The following is a 16,519-nucleotide window of genomic DNA, read 5'->3' on the forward strand; positions in this document are numbered from 1 at the left end:
CAAACCTGGAAAGGATCTGGTTCAGGATTGAAAACATTTGCTAAGAAATAGCTATTGGCTTTTAGGAAATACATTCCAGGTTTGCTGGTTCACTGATGAAAGTGCATGCTCTCCAGCCTACAATACTTGTAATGTGAGAATATTAGGCACTGTTAGTCTCCTGAGATCTGGAGATGTCATTTCTGTGCTGCTCACTGTTCTTGCTGGAGAGGAAGTTGCAGTAATAATTTCCTGCTGCTTCTTGAATATTCATAGAAACCCCAGTCAGTGGAGGGGGTTCAAGGCTTGATGAGTTAGCAATGGGGGTAAGGGTCAGCTGCTGGGGCTTTTAGGTAATACAAGTGACTAATCCTTTGCCCTCTGCTCAGTTCTGTTTCTTTATAAATCACTACTGCATGCCATTTGTAACACAAGTGTAAATCCCTTTCCAGCAATATCCTTCACACAAACACACACAAAACCTTTTATACTATACAACCTTGTTTCTTTGACTTGAACATTTTTAAAATTCACCAGCCTAAATGTTAGTTTTAATTGACCTTAATTTCATTTTAATTAAAAAGTTTGATTGGTTATATAAGTATCTAAGTATATGGGAAGTATATGGAATATGGGAAACCATATAACCAAAGAGCCCATAATGTTTCAAAATAAATTAAAAGAGAACCACCTTTGTGTTGGTACTTTCATCAACTTCATGCTATTACCATATATACTTCATGTTTGAAAAATAATGAGTTTAAAGATTGAGTTTGTGCAATTATTTCTTTATTAAATTGGAATCTACAATTCATGGTATATATTAAGGAATGGTATGCTTGTAACACATTTTATTATTCACATTCAAGATGTAAAAGAAAGCCAGCAGTAGTGGTAATGATATAGTACAGGGCAGAAATACAATGTCTGTGGCTGCTAACTATTACATATAAAGCACAGACACATTCTTGCGATGCACCTGCACTGACACTGCCTTGGAGGATCACAGCTCTCATACAAGATACATATAGCGAATGATTGCAAAGGCGCTCTATAGCTTGGGTAATTATATTTCTCGCTTATGAAAAATAAAGAATAACACATCTAAGGAAATCTGAAAGCAAACTGTTAAAATCACAATTCCCCACATCTCCTCTCGGCTAGCCGTTTGTGATATCCTTTGCACTTCATAATTAAGTCACATATTATATCGCTAACTCAGTCCTTTGTGGTTTAATTTTTATATTTAAAACTAAAAAAGCTGCAATTTTCTTTTGTGTCATTCTTTTAGAAGAGCAGAAAGAGTGTCTGCCAATCACAAGAAAATGAAGAAAATAGCTACCGCTGCATTGCTGTCTGACACCATGTACGCAGCAGAGACTTTATTAGTTACCAGTCATAAAGGTACCTATATATAAAGGCTGACATTAGCCATGTTAGTTAGAGAGAGGAATGGAGGAAGAAAGGCAAGGAGTAAGTAATTGCCTGTGTCTATAGTTGTATATACAGCTATATAGGCATCTATGATTCACCAAATGACAACCTATTGGTGACATTCTATATCACAAGTTGTGTTTAACAAACTGTTCACATCAAACATAACAAAGTTACATTTTGCTCAACACAAACATTGTAGCATATACATTTTCCACACTAAAACAATAACAGGCTAAAACTGAGCTTTTTAGCTTGCACAGTATCACATATAAAATATTCTAAAAGGGGACCTGAACTCATAAAGTTACAGTCTGCCATCTTTGAGAAAATATCAGAAAATGCTACCTTTTCTCTTTAATTCCTCATGAAAAAAATAGCAGTCCTGTACACAAAGCTTTATAGCTGTACATCTGCATTTGAGATTATAAATGTTGCTGCTGTCTCTGATTGTCTTGTGAGAACTGGCGTTAGATTTATGGACATAACTATTATGCTGCCTACTGTTCTCCGTGTTGAAGAAAAAGTAATATATGGATCCTTCCATTTTTTTAATAACTTGTCCTGTGAATCTGTGCTGTCTATACCTCTCCTAATGCTACTTGATTATTCAGAAAAAAACCCATCCGAGAAATTGCTACAATATTAGGAATGGCAAAATCTACAGTTTGGTACATCATGAGAAATAAACAAAGCACTGGTGAACTCAGCAACGCCAAAAGACCTGGACGTCCACAGAAGACAACAATGGTGGATGATTGCAGAATCATTTCTATGGTGAAGAGAAACCCCTTCACAACAGCCAACAAAGTGCACAACACTCTCCAGGAGTTAGACGTATCGATATCCAAGTCTACCATAAAGAGAAGACTGCATGAAAGTAAATACAGAGGGTACACTGCAAGGTGCAAGCCACTCATAAGCCTCAAGAATAGAAAGGCTAGATTGGACTTTGCTCAAAAAAATCTAAAAAAGCCAGCACAGTTCTGGAAAAACATTCTTTGGACAGATGAAACCAAAATCAACCTTTACCAGAATGATGGCAAAAAAAAGTATGGGGAAGGCGTGGAACAGCTCATGATCCAAAGCATAGCACATCATCTGTAAAACATGGCGGAGGCAGTGTGATGGCTTGGGCGTGCATGGCTGCCAGTGGCACTGGGACACTAGTGTTTATCCATGATGTGATTGTGAATTGATTGGGAGGCGTTTCATAATACAGATGGACAATGACCCAAAACATACAGCCAAAGCAACCCAGGAGTTTTTTTTAAGCAAAGAAGTGGAATATTCTTGAATGGCCAAGTCAATCACCTGATCTGAAACCGATTGAGCATGCATTTCACTTGTTGAAGACTAAACTTCATACAGAAAGGCCCACAAACAAACAGCAACTGAAAGCCGCTGCAGTAAAGGCCTGGCAGAGCATTACAAAGGAGGAAACCCAGCATCTGGTGATGTCCATGAGTTCAAGACTACAGGCTGTCATTGCCAGCAAAAGTAAATGAACATTTTATGTCCAATAACTTTTGAGCCCCCGAAATAAAGTAATTGTGTTATAAAAAAGGCTTTAGTTCCTCACATTTTTATGCAATCTTTTTGTTCAACCCACCGAATTAAAGCTGAAAGTTTGCTGTACAACTGCATCTGAGTTGTTTCATTTAAAATTAATTGTGGTAATGTACAGAACCAAAATAAGAAAAAAGTTGTCTCTGTCCAAATATTTATGGACCTAACTGTATATTGCACCTAAAATGGAGGAAGAGATTACAAGGAATTAATATATATCCTTTAAAATTGATAGAAAAAAATTATTACTCAACTTACTCTTTCCATTTCTTTAAAGTCATCGTCGAGCTTGGTGCCTTCGGCCCCTCCAACCTTCTCACTCACTTTCTGTAATGAAATTGGACAGACGATCAGTATAATAGATCCAACACCGTGAATAACTGCATTTAATAAAGAGGCTACTTAGAAAACATGGCTAATAACTCAATAAAATAGATAATATGTCAGCAAGTACAATCACATTCACTCATCTCCCATGGCAGAACTGTTGAATAACAGGAAACCTTAAATAAAAGAAAATACCGCTGTGTGTTTATTGATTGTAGGATTTGTCTTTAAAGTTTATGACAGAAAATAGAGGCTTAAATTCCATTGCTGGAACGTATAGGTATATCTGAAGGACATTTCTAAAAAATGAATACATTCTAAGATTAGAAGAAACATATTGATCCTTATCATCGCTAAGTAACAATGACTGCAGTAAGTTAAAAAAGGACCTCATAAAAGGTTTCTCTAATATATTGTAGATTACAGACAGCACATAAAGCAGACCTATCACTTAATGATAATGTAAGATGACATTGCTGACCCGCTTCTATATAATACATCTTGTCTGGTTGCTGTTCTGATCCTCTGCTTTTATTACCTTCTGATCTATACCCCCCAGTGAGTACACAGCTCAGGTGTTCAGCTCACTGCCAAACAACTTGTCACACAGTTATCAACATGATGGTTTTATATGTATGACTGAGACAACTGACACCAAAAGATCAACTTTACTTCCAGGCAGTTAGCATTCTTTACGATGAGTTCAGCAATGGCAGCTATCATCTTATCTCAGTAGTAGGTCTGCTTTAAACCATGTTCCATGACATTTATGTCACCACAACCTAGGTCATGGGTTGCCAACTGCACGTATACTTGTTTGCATTCACATGAGCACCACCTGTGTCAGTAGGTGTCCTGCATCACATCACAGATTTCACAACTGCGAAAATTCATTGAATCATTAAACCAACTTATGCGTCCCTATGAAGCACCTTGGATTTGTTCAATGGGCTGTACAGAAGGTGTTATTATCATTCTATGCCCAGATTGGGCCCCATCCTTTTACCAGACTCCCAAGGGGGCTAGAAGTCGGTGAACATGTGTCATGAACAGTACCTGATATTACAAATTATAAATATTATAAATGAACAGCTGGGGTTTAAGTGGCACAAAGAAGAGCCTACAGGGGTCAAGATCAAAACTAGAATCCAGTATTCTGTTTTATACGGAGACAGGCCAAGTTTGATACAACAAAAACTTACAAGTCCAGGAGAAGGTTATATAAGCTTAATTAGTCTTTTCATTTGTAGTAGTAGCTTGTAACCAGTTATCACAGAAAAGAAGTGCAGGAGTCAGAGATCTGGTTACCTTCACATTCAGAACAAACAGATTCAGTTTGATATCAGATTAGGATGCTATGAAGATCATTCAGAATTCATTGGCAGGTGCAAGTTGACCTCCTTCTGACCTGCATATGACCTGTTTTAAACAGTTTTTGTCTCTTCATAGACTTCTGAATGAATGTAAAAAGCCATTTGATACAGTTCGTTATACTCACCTTCACAGTAGTGCTCAAACCAACTATTCTTTTCTAGTTGCCACTGCAATTGTAGGATATTATACTTTTAAAGCAGTATAAGGTCCCATGTATATAACCATTTATTTTTTTACCAAACTTTATAAAACCCACTTGAAGCAGAAAAAAGGAGGCTAACTGCAGTTTAAATTAATGAAATACGAATGACTTTAGGAATATATTAAACAGATATCCGGATGGCATAAGAGACAAGCCCAAAGCCTGCTGACACTGGCCATACTATTTGTAGCTACAACAAAATAAATCAATTGGGAACATCACAAACTAAAAAAAAAAAAAAAAAAGGTTAAACTTTTATTAACAATATTCTTTAACTCTAATACTTTAATAGAATTATTTACATTAAAAAAATTTCCAATTCAGTGACCAGCTTATCAAAACTCACAAATGAAATGTAATAATTTGGAGGCTGCATTGGCTTTTAAGGCACGAGACTTTATTCTTCCCTGGAAAGCCTGCAAATAACACATAACAACCCAGTCCCTGGGTGGCTAGCTTCACTGTTGTGTTGAGATTACCACATTCAGGTGAAGGTACCAAATATGTGTACCTTCATCCATCTTTATTACATAGAGGTAGGGGGAGTAGTATTTTATACAAGAAATTTAAGCATATTTGTACTTTTTCTTTTTAGCTCAAATTAAGTGGCAAGGACACTGCGTTTCTGGCAAGGTCAACGAGAACTTTCTCTACTTGATAAAAAATGTTAAAGCTGGGATAGCCTAGAAGCGTGGGGTTGTTTATTTTTGTAAAAATTATGTTAGGACTCGCAAGATACAACATAATATACTTGTATTCTTGTCTCCAGTTGGAAATGCCTCGTCTCCACACAGTCACTATATGTTCAGAGTATTATAAATAATGATAGCACCATTACCATCTCAGGTATGCAAATACAACCTGACGAAGTCAAACAATACAGAACTTCTTCACTTACAACGTCCACGTATGTCACAGCAAATTATCAAAAGCATTTTTGAGTTTTGTGTTATATATTACTATCATGTTTCACCAGAGGGAGCTATTCTTCACTATTTAAAAAAAAAAAAAAAAAAAAATATATATATATATATATAAAATGTATTTAAATAATTTATAAGACCTCAAAGGCGTACAAAATGACTACTTATAGTCACTTTCTAGTTGTAGATTTAAATGTTTGGTAGATTTGTAGACTTGAATGGTAAAGTAAATGTAAAGTGGATTTGTTAAATCCAAAACTGAAAAAATTATAAAACTACAATACATCTTCAAACAAATATGCAGGAAAAGAAAATCTGATAATGCTTGTTTACAGATGTGCATAAACATATTTTTTTATCACAATCATATATATATATATATTTTTTTTTTAAGATTTATAAAAGTAGAAAATCTCAATCCCAAAAATTAGATTTAGCACAAATGGAATTTAAACTCTGGATAACCTTAATAAAATACTGACAATTATAAAAGCATGGTCAGTGCACCTTTAACCAAGGTCACATTTTTAGATCCTTTTATCAAATGTTGTGAGTTTGACTCATGTACAGATTTATTATTTAATACTATGATCTGAGTTTAGAAAAGATGATTATATATATATATATATATATATATATATATATATATATATATATATATATATAATGATATGATTCTTCCTGTTTAATATCTGCAAATCACACTACAGGCTCTGGCGTTTCCCATCTCATAAATGGCATAAATGTGTGCAATATGCTGAAACTGCATTTTCACTTGCAGCATGTGTCACATACAACTCCCATTTACGGTAGCAGTTTTGCAATTATAGCAATTACAGGGACGATGGCTCTGATTTATTTACACTTTTATCAGTGAAGCTGAGTAATTGAGCAAACTTGGAATGGATTTCCTAAAATCAAGTTATTTGTTAGCTATTTGTTAGCAAATGTTTTCAATCCTGGGCCATATCTATTCCAGGTTTGTTGGATCACCCAGCTTTGCTGATGAAAGTGTATTCTCTCCAGCCTTGGAGAACTTTATTAAATCAGGGCCATACTGTCATACTTAAACATTGTGTAGAATAATTACTTTTTTGAAAAACACATCAATTCTTAAATGTGTCCAAATGTAGTACCAGAAGAAAACAAAACCAGGGAGTATCCACTTAATTTAAACATCATGTATTTTGCATTTATATATTACTGGTCTTGTCTTGGGTCTAGTCTGGTAATAAGACATCCATGACAATTCCCAGTATTAGCTACTTACGTAAATATACCTTTAGATATTAGGGTTTTATTTATTTCTGTCAAGTATGATGTTCTTGTATTAACATGTACACCACAACACTCGTAATATGGTAAACCCAATGTACATACAGTATACAGAAACTACATTTCAGCATACCACAACTTACAGATGTGCATGTATTATGCATTGTGTGCTATGTTGTCCAAAAATAGTACCAGTAAGGTGCAATGCAATCCCCAGCTTTTTCCTGGCATGCTAATAATAGAGTTGAATTGTCAAGGTCTATGTAACTGCTGTGGGCAAGTAAAAGTGGCAAGCAAGCAACACAATACCTGAAAGAGGTGCTGGGGCAGATGTCCGAGATTGGGGATGGAGCAAGCTTGGGCCTGTCACTGGTAAAGGATTACACACTAGGGGGAAAACTGTGCCACAATGTGCAAATTAAGCATACATTATGATAAGAGAAAACCCTTGCCGACTTTTACACCGTTTTACACCGTTTTTAAACAAGAGAATGAAAACCAATTACAGCTGCATGGGAAGTGTTCTATAAATGCATCAATTACCATGACAATGATCTGAAGCAGTGGTCGCCAACCTTAAGTGGTCCGTTGGTCCAAAAATCGCATGCGCGGGTAGCCCGGTGTCACTGGAAGGGGAAGAAACTTCTCCCATAGTGACGTCATGATGCCAGAACCAGCACACCGGCCAGAGCCGCAGACCATGTTCCCGTACGGATCGCAGGCTCAGAGCGGTGGGCAGACTATGTCTTTGGACACAACCCACCCACACTCTTTTCACAGGCTCAGACCTGCGATGAGGGAGTGGGTGGGTTGTGTCCAGAGATCACCAGTGGCTACCAGCCAAATCAGCAGTGGCTAACTTTCATGGGCCTAATGGCACCCTTAGCCACACATGTCAATCCTGAATTTATATTTCTGGGGCATAATTCACCCCAAACCTTTAGCAGCCACTCTGCTGCACAGCCCCTTCCCATCTGGGAAATGCTACACTTAATTGGCTCTAGCCAGATGCAGCATTTGTGCTTGTTCTCAATAGCAGGGCCCAACCTAAATTTTGAGAAGTGATATACAAGGCCCTCCCTTCTCCCACTAATCTGTACAATCATCTGAACCCTTTAAAGTGTACACACTTTAAATGAAAGAACAGTGTACAGGATGAACATTTGAAGAAGGAATAGAGCAGCATCACAAAAATGTATAAGGATAGAAAAACGAAAGCAAACGCTGAAATGCCTAGCTGCGCAGAGGTTACATAACATCACATGCACTAATCAGCAAGGCCAGGAGGTGTTATGAACTATCCCATTAACATCAAAATGACAATTGAATAGTTTTTACCATGGATAAATTTGACATTAAAATAAAAAGTATTTTTATGTCCTGTTACAGAGAAGCAAAACACTGTCTAGTTATGAAGCTTTTATGTGTACATTCGTATTTTGAAATAGAAATGTATTTTAAATCTTAGCCTCAAGCAAACCCAGCAATCCATTAAGTTTTTGATATAGTCTGAATATCCTCTAGCTGAAGCACTGCCCAGAGGTTCTGCATAGATATGTGCTTTGGCATGCTCTAATGGACATCCCTATGTAATGCTAGTATTGCTTTTGTTCATGTTACACAAGGGCACATTACATTGATTTGGTATTAAAGCTTACATCCGGCCAAACACTTTTTTAGTTTGGGATAAAGTAGAAATGCCAAACTTTTTTCTTAGGTTTTTATTATTGTATGTTACCATACTGGGAGACATATTTCACAATTTATTTCTCTTTAACACAAGGAAAGTAAAAAAAAAGGAGGCAAAGGTGTCATCAGGACACAAGACAAACAAGAAAAAAAAAATCTCACAAAAGTTCAAACCTTCCCAACACTACTTTAAACGTATCTTTTACTATGTAACCATTATGGAGATTTTTCACAATTTTCCATTATTTGTGACAACCTACAAGAGAGAAAGCTTTCCAACATGCAGTTAAAAGGTATTTATTTGTTTTCATATTGCCTAAAACTACAAACTACAAAGCTTTGGCTGGGAGTTTTAACATTGTGTTCATGGACTGATTTTTGTTATGTAAAAAAAAAGTAATTGATTAGGAATGACAAAATCAATTCCCAATTATTTAACTAATAAAAACTCACCATTTGTCTGGTGAATATAACTTAGTATAGATAACTTTAAAATTATATTTTGAATGACAGCATCAACATTATCCATGCTGTTCCAAAACAACAGTGTGTAAGAATAAGGCAACCTACAGAATCTAATACTAATCACCTCAGGGCTTGTATCGGACAAGAATCTGGCATGTGTACAGTGCTCGTCCGACGTTGTTCATGGATCTGTCCTGGCAAATCCATGAACAAAGAAAAATCATAATACAAGTGAAGGGGAGAAAGCGCAGGGGTGTGCCGCTCTGTTGTTCTACCCCCTCCCTTTCCATAAAGCAATAAACGACAATCATTAAACATGTGTACGTAGCCCAAGACTTGTTCACCAGTATGGTTAGAAGGGGGTTTGGTAGCTGGCAGGTGGTACAGCCGCCCAATAACAATCTATCACTGCCCAAAGCTTATCATTAAAATGAATGAGATTGTTTCAGTGATAAGTAGTGGCAAATGGTCATGTGGTTGCCTTTTCAACGCCTAGCCTGAGCAAACACCTTTACCCCAGTCAGTTGTGAAGCAATACATGTGAACAAGCCCTAAGTGCATTCATTGGTAATATTACATGAATGTCAGAATTGTAATTTTCCTTTATGTCTTTATGGTATTCAGTGATTAGTATCTTGACGCCTATATTTTGTATTTAATATATTTACACACACATATATACTATACATTGGGGGTCTTGAGTAGACCACATGAGTAATATCTGTAGGACTACACACCTAATTTTGGACTTCAGCATAGGAATATGATGGATTATGGTTTCATCTGAGATCAGTATAAAATTAATTTGTACATTTCTGGCAAATTTTGATAAGGAAACCTGTTTCCGTTACACCTATTGACACTGGTCTTTAACATGCCAAAATCAGCTTCCAGTGAGTTTCACCATTGTCATCTTGTAGCTTGCTGACCCCTGCATGCTGAAATTACTTAAATTCTTGCCTCTCTGCCAGTCAAGCCTTTTAGAATTTCTTTGTATTTTGTTCAGATTGGGCTTCCTATTTACTCCAGGATCCTGAACATTGTCTTGCTGAATCCCCAGTCCTTTGTGACTTAATTTTCTTTAAAAATTAGGTCAATATTACTTGCATAAATAGCCACACCTTTGTACATGGTCAATGACTTTTCTACACCTTTTATACCCCAGACTGCCTATAGGTTTACTAGGTTTTTTTGTCTTGCCATTACATACTGGGACATATTTATCAAAGCTCTCCATGACTGGAGAAGATGGACTATGATGGGTGATCCAAGAAACCTGGAATAGATCTAGTCCAGGATTGAAAACATTTGCCAAAAATTAGCAAATGATTATTAAGGAATCCATTACAGGTTTTCTGATTGCCCAGGTTCACCCATGATAGTCTATTTTCTCTAATCTTGGAGAGCTTTGATAAATATTGCCTTTTCACTGTTTCACAATTATTCGTTTTTTTACTGTTTTTTTACCACCAATTTCATACCACTGATTCACAAACAGATTCGCTCCGATTTTTGTGTTGTGTTCCCCAAAGTTTTGGTCATATTTTTCTTATACAAGGTTAGATAATGGGTATGGGATGCAGAGTGCTAAAGTTTTAAGTACTAGAGAGTTTCACTGTTGTTGGTGACTGTACATCCAGGTAAAAGCAACTGTTGGTGTTATTTTAACATAATTGTTTTAGGGCTGCCATGAAATAAATGTGAAGGTGTGAGGCAACACATGCTTTAATTAAAAAAGTTATAGCTTTACTTGTTTGTCTGGAATCTTTAAAATACCCACAGTATTTGTCCGAAAGTAGCTACTGAATGACTTGACTTAAGCCCCTTCTGAAAAAAGGGCAGCACATCCTGATGATATGAGAAATGTTTCTTTATGCTTTGGTGAACAAAAGAAATGGGCACCATAAAATGTTTCCTTTTTCTGAATTTGATTGAGTTTGTAAGGTTTATTTCATTCTGCCTAAGAGAACTCATTAAAATGCCTTTTGTCTGGTTCTGTCAATGACCTTTTAATTTCTTCCGGAGCAATTGATAAAGGGTGCATTTATTCTGGGGAGCATGCTATAAGGTTCCATTATTTTCCAGCTTCTGGTAATGACAGCGAGCAGGATATACAGACAAATGAGCCTTGTGTTCGCAATGAACTTCCCATATTGATATGATCTACATATGCATTCAGTAGGATGAAAGCTCTACATAAAATTATTCTCATTGTATATCATTACTGGAATTGAATCTAGTCATGCAGATATTTCTTTTTTTATTATATTTATATTTTGTATTATATTAGAATTTAGAGCCTTGAAAAAAAAGACAAAGTTTGGTCAAAATGTTTTCTTTTAGTTTTCAACAGGTCAGGTAAGTATTACCGTGTGTTTGTTGGGAAGATTCTTCTTTATATCCTGTGTGTGAGACACACATCATTAGGACAGGAAGTGGGGTAAATTGTGCCTGACGTGCAATATAAATATAGGATAGGTCATTGACCAAAAAGTATACTGTAACACAGACATCTATACATCCCTAACCCTTTCCCATTTTATAGCTTTAGAATCTATTCACTTGGAATGGCACCCCAGTGTACAATTGGGAAAGCTTGTTCTTCAGTGTACATCTTGTGGATGGTGGTGTGCAGAGATTAAAAGTCAAGTACACATTTCTGTCTGTATCTTGGCAGCTTTTTCATATTAGGCTGCCCAGTCCCTATCATAATCTTATACATACATATGTAAACATAAAAAAAGAATGTTATTAGTCTTGATGTTAGACCACATCCTTTTCTTGTGTGAGTAACAGGTAAATGGAGCAAGCAAGGGAGTCCAACCCAGATCCCCGTTGAAGAGGTTAAATTTCCTTTTCAGATGCATAGGTTTGCACATCAAGGTAGAACCTAAATGATTAACATCTTTCATGGTAATCTATATTTGTATTGCAATCTTACTCTGCAATAAGCTATTATTAAACCATTCCCAAAGGCAATATGCACCAAGTTTGACCTGCTGTCATCGATTTGATGCCATTTGAAATACTATCACTATGATTTACAAGTTTTTGAAACTTCTGTAAAGCAATAGTGAAAATTTATTCTAAACTTTAATATATTGAAACTAAACTAAACCATTTCTGGAAAATAAATATCTATACTTATTAGATTCATTGGATGTAGATTTCCTAGATGTAACATAGTTTAATGTATGGATATTAGTCTCACCACTATTTATTGAGGGAAGCAACCCAGCAGGAAGTGTTCCCTTCTTGACAACAATCAGTCAATAGGAAGCCCCTATTGTGTACCATAACAAGAGGGTTCAATGGGTGTGAAATTAGGTAGTTGGGAATTTTCTATTTGGCTAGTGGTTGGCAGAGATAGGAACAATTCCAACATTTACCTCAATACCGTGGTACACTCTGTAAACTGAATGCAGAATAGAAGAGAATGCCAGTGTTTAAGATGGTGGCATTGGAGAGAAGAGGAGCTAGGAATGAAGAACATTACTGGACTACATAAAAAACTGCTGTTGTTTATAGAGCTTACTTTTGTTTTAGGAAATGTACAACCTTGGTAAAGAATAAATGTTATGGAAAAGACATGACCATGTTACAATTTTTTTAAAAAATAAACAATAAAAAAAAAAAAAAACATGAAGTTTTTGACATTTAGCATTCTAACACAATTTAGAAAAATATAAACGTTCCTTCAAATTGTCCCATTCCAAAGAACAGCACAGTGTCACAGCTGTCACATATGACAGAGAAACTGCATTTCCCAGTACTGCTCTGGGACCTTCAGACAGTTGTATTTTTTTCTTAATGTAGTTTTGGATTATCATCTGGTCTGTCACCTTCAATTATAATATATCTGTAATGTCCACCCTATGTATACAATATGTTTTAAGCTAAAAGTGTTTATTTTCAATACATGAGGGGAATCCACAATAAAAGGTTTAGTTATAAGATAGTGAATCTGACATTCACTGAAACATTAGACTCCTCCAGGTCTGTGTGTTTCAATGACAGTAATTAATTCTGTATCAGGGAATGTCAGATTCACTGTTTTATTATTGTCATGTTTTTATTCCTTCCCATATCACTGAAATGAACCAACAATGGAGTCAGTAAAGCAGGAACCCCTGATCTGCCAACTCGCATGCAGGTCAGTGAGCCTGACTTATTAAAGCTCTCCAAGACTTGAGAGGATACACTTTCATCAGTGAAGCTGGGGGATCCAGCAATCCTGGAATGGATCTGATCCAGGATTAAAATCATTTGCTAGCAAATAAAAAAATCACTCCAGGAAACCCGGAATGGAGTCATTTGCTAGCAAATGTTTTGAATCCTGGAGGAGATCCATTCCAGGTTTGCTGGATCACCCAGCTTCACTGATGAAAATGTATCCTCTCCAGCCTTGAAGAGCTTTAATAAATCAGGCCCAGTAAGTATTTTAATACTTTAGCCAGAGGATGACTAAGTCAGCCAAGCAAAAGGTGTTTTCAGAAACAGCTCAGCAATGGCAGCTCACCCATATTGTAAGATTAGGTTACTTTTTGTAGGGGGGTGTTGATCGGTTGGATTGGATTTTATTGATTGATCACACTTTTAATCCATTGAGGGAGGCTGGAACTGGGTATGCATTTTAAGCAATTCCCTGCCTTTTTACATGCGCATCCATATTTAACCAATGTGAATGGGCCGATGTGCGCCAGAATTGTTTGGCACCTGGGTTGTACATAATTTCATGACTGAAAGCCTGTAGAGGTTTTATTTTCATAAAACCATCTTTATGAAAGAAATATTTTAATTGTTTACCAGGACTGAACCACTGAACACATTTCATTTTGAAAAGGCCTTACAGGCGAAACATGTCAAGGAGGAGTGGGTAACCTCAGTACGTTTGTATTTCAAGTCAGCACGGACAATAGGCAGCTTGTTGGTGACGGTGTGAATGTGGGGGATTACTGCAAATAGCAAGAGTGAATAATACAGTTTTTTTTTGTTCTCTGGTACTGTGAAATCACTATACTTTACTTTTTTACCCAATGTGAAGTGTTTTTATTTTATGGGGGTACAACATTTATGGATGTTTCAAGGTGACCTCACTGAGGATATTAAATGCAATCACTGGAGCCATAGTGTAAAGATTCACATGTACTAAGAGACCTACTGCTTAATATAGAGGTCATATGTATTCTGAAATTTGTTGGAGGAATTGGTGGAGGATTTCACATTGTGTATTGATTTATAATAAAAGCAAGACAGCAAAATCTACATATATTGAAGGGTTTAGACTTTGATTGATGATGTATATCTGATTATTGGTATACTTATATGTATGGTTTATTTTTTTAACTTTGCATCTTTCATGTTTGGTTTAGGCACATATGCAGAACAAGTAATACATTTTATAAACAACAAGTGCTGTTCAGATTTATCACTATAATGTTGATTCTGACACTGTGAAACCATAACAGTTGCTTTTGTTTATATATAGGAGAGCAGAGATTACTGCTTTTTGATTATAGATAGGATTAGTGAATATTGCTTTGTGATTAAAGATAGCAGCACAGAGATTGATTTGACAACAAAGAATCAGACATTCCCTCATGGGAATCTTCCAGGTTTATGTGTTTCAATGGCAGCAATTGATTCTACACCAGGGAATGTCAGATTCCCTCTTTTATAAATAAAGCCTAATATCTTCTAATAATATTTTCAGATTTAGTTCTTGCATATCTTAAAACATTGGGAAGGACAAATAGAAAAAGCAGAATAAATGTCTTTAAAGGTTTACTTGGTGTGCACGGTATCAACTGGACAGATATTTCCTAAAAGCATTTTTACACATGTAGCAGCTTTCTGTGCTGACCCTAAGCGTATGGATCAGGTATCAATGACCTTTAGTCCAGGGACACTGTTTATTAGCACTGCACAGACCCATCTAGCCATATGTTTTATACACATCACACCTTACAATAAATTATAAAATATTTTACAATATTAGAATAAACAAAAAAAAAACAACACATTGGAATTCATTCAATGCAATGACTCAGTGCATTGGGTCTGATGCTTATAAATACTTAAAGTCCTGAAACACACACTAAATTATTTATCTTAGTAGACTGTAGGAATGTCATTCGCGTAAGAAACAGGAGAATGATAATTTTACTGACAGGTAAAGACACACAGTTTAAAATTAATGTGACTTCAGTCTCATTCCTGAACTGATTAGATTAATAAGTACAAAGTAATTAATGCTATGATAACAAGCATATACAACCTCTGCAAAAAAGCAATATCAATTACCCATCACAATCTGTACAGTGATGAATAAAGTTGTAATAATGTGCACATATAAAACAGATTGTGGGGTAAATATTGTTTATTCACAACCAAGCTTAATGATCCTGAAATAAGATTTAACCGAATCCGGACTAAAAACTGCCACAACTACCCTACTGCTAAGTGGAATGAGGGTTTCGGATAAACTTAATTAAAATGTCCAGTTAAAAAGTTTTTTTTTTTTTTTTAGTTAACAGACATCCTTTTATGCAGTGGTTTCCAACCTTCACAGTCTCCTGTAAAGATTAAGGCTATGTAATAGGGCAACGTGATGATTGGGTCCAACCTCCACTTTGTCTAATCTAGGTAAGTCACCAATCTTTTTATATAATACTAAAAACTAATTAACAAAAAAATTACAGTAGATTGGCTGAAATGTGTTGAACACATTAGAGATAGTTGCATGGCTGATGGATATGGTTTGCTTATCTACAGTGTTGTAATATTACCTATTATGCATAAACTGAAAAAATAAGGATAAAATGTAGTATTTTAAATTAAGACATATTTGAAAATATAATTATTTTCACTTTAAGTACTTGTATAAAATGTATATATACTCTAGCCAGCAGAGGTATTTGTGTATTGCTACAATCTGTTGGGTGCTTAGTTTCAGGAATGTACAAAACATAATAACCGATTGTCACACTGCTACAATGTGTCATCAAACCATCTGCAATCAAATAGGCTGTAATTTTAAACCTAATCGAGATTAGGGAGGCTAAATACCAGACACAGATAAATTATATATTTGGAGCAAGGAATGCAAACGTGATTTTTTTTGTTGCTATACATTTCCTTGTTATTAATATACCAACATAAAGAGAAAGAAGAACATGTGTCTGTATATAATTAAAGGATGGATAGTACAATTTTACCACCTAATGTCATTATTTTAGGATAAACCTGCATATTTCCTAAACTGCCTATAAAAGGTGTAGCT

The 16,519-nt window shown here is 35.8% G+C and overlaps 1 protein-coding gene across 1 annotated transcript in view; it reads right to left on the bottom strand.

The window, feature by feature from the left end:
• SH3GL2 (SH3 domain containing GRB2 like 2, endophilin A1) overlaps positions 1 to 16,519 on the bottom strand; it is a 75,824-nt gene that overhangs the window by 19,186 nt on the left and 40,119 nt on the right. The window contains exon 2 of the mRNA XM_072404402.1: positions 3,241 to 3,309. Coding sequence (XP_072260503.1) covers positions 3,241 to 3,309 — 69 coding nt within the window. The remainder of the gene's footprint in view (positions 1 to 3,240; positions 3,310 to 16,519) is intronic.

This window comes from Pyxicephalus adspersus, chromosome 3, assembly GCF_032062135.1.
Source record: "Pyxicephalus adspersus chromosome 3, UCB_Pads_2.0, whole genome shotgun sequence".
NCBI lineage: Eukaryota > Metazoa > Chordata > Amphibia > Anura > Pyxicephalidae > Pyxicephalus > Pyxicephalus adspersus.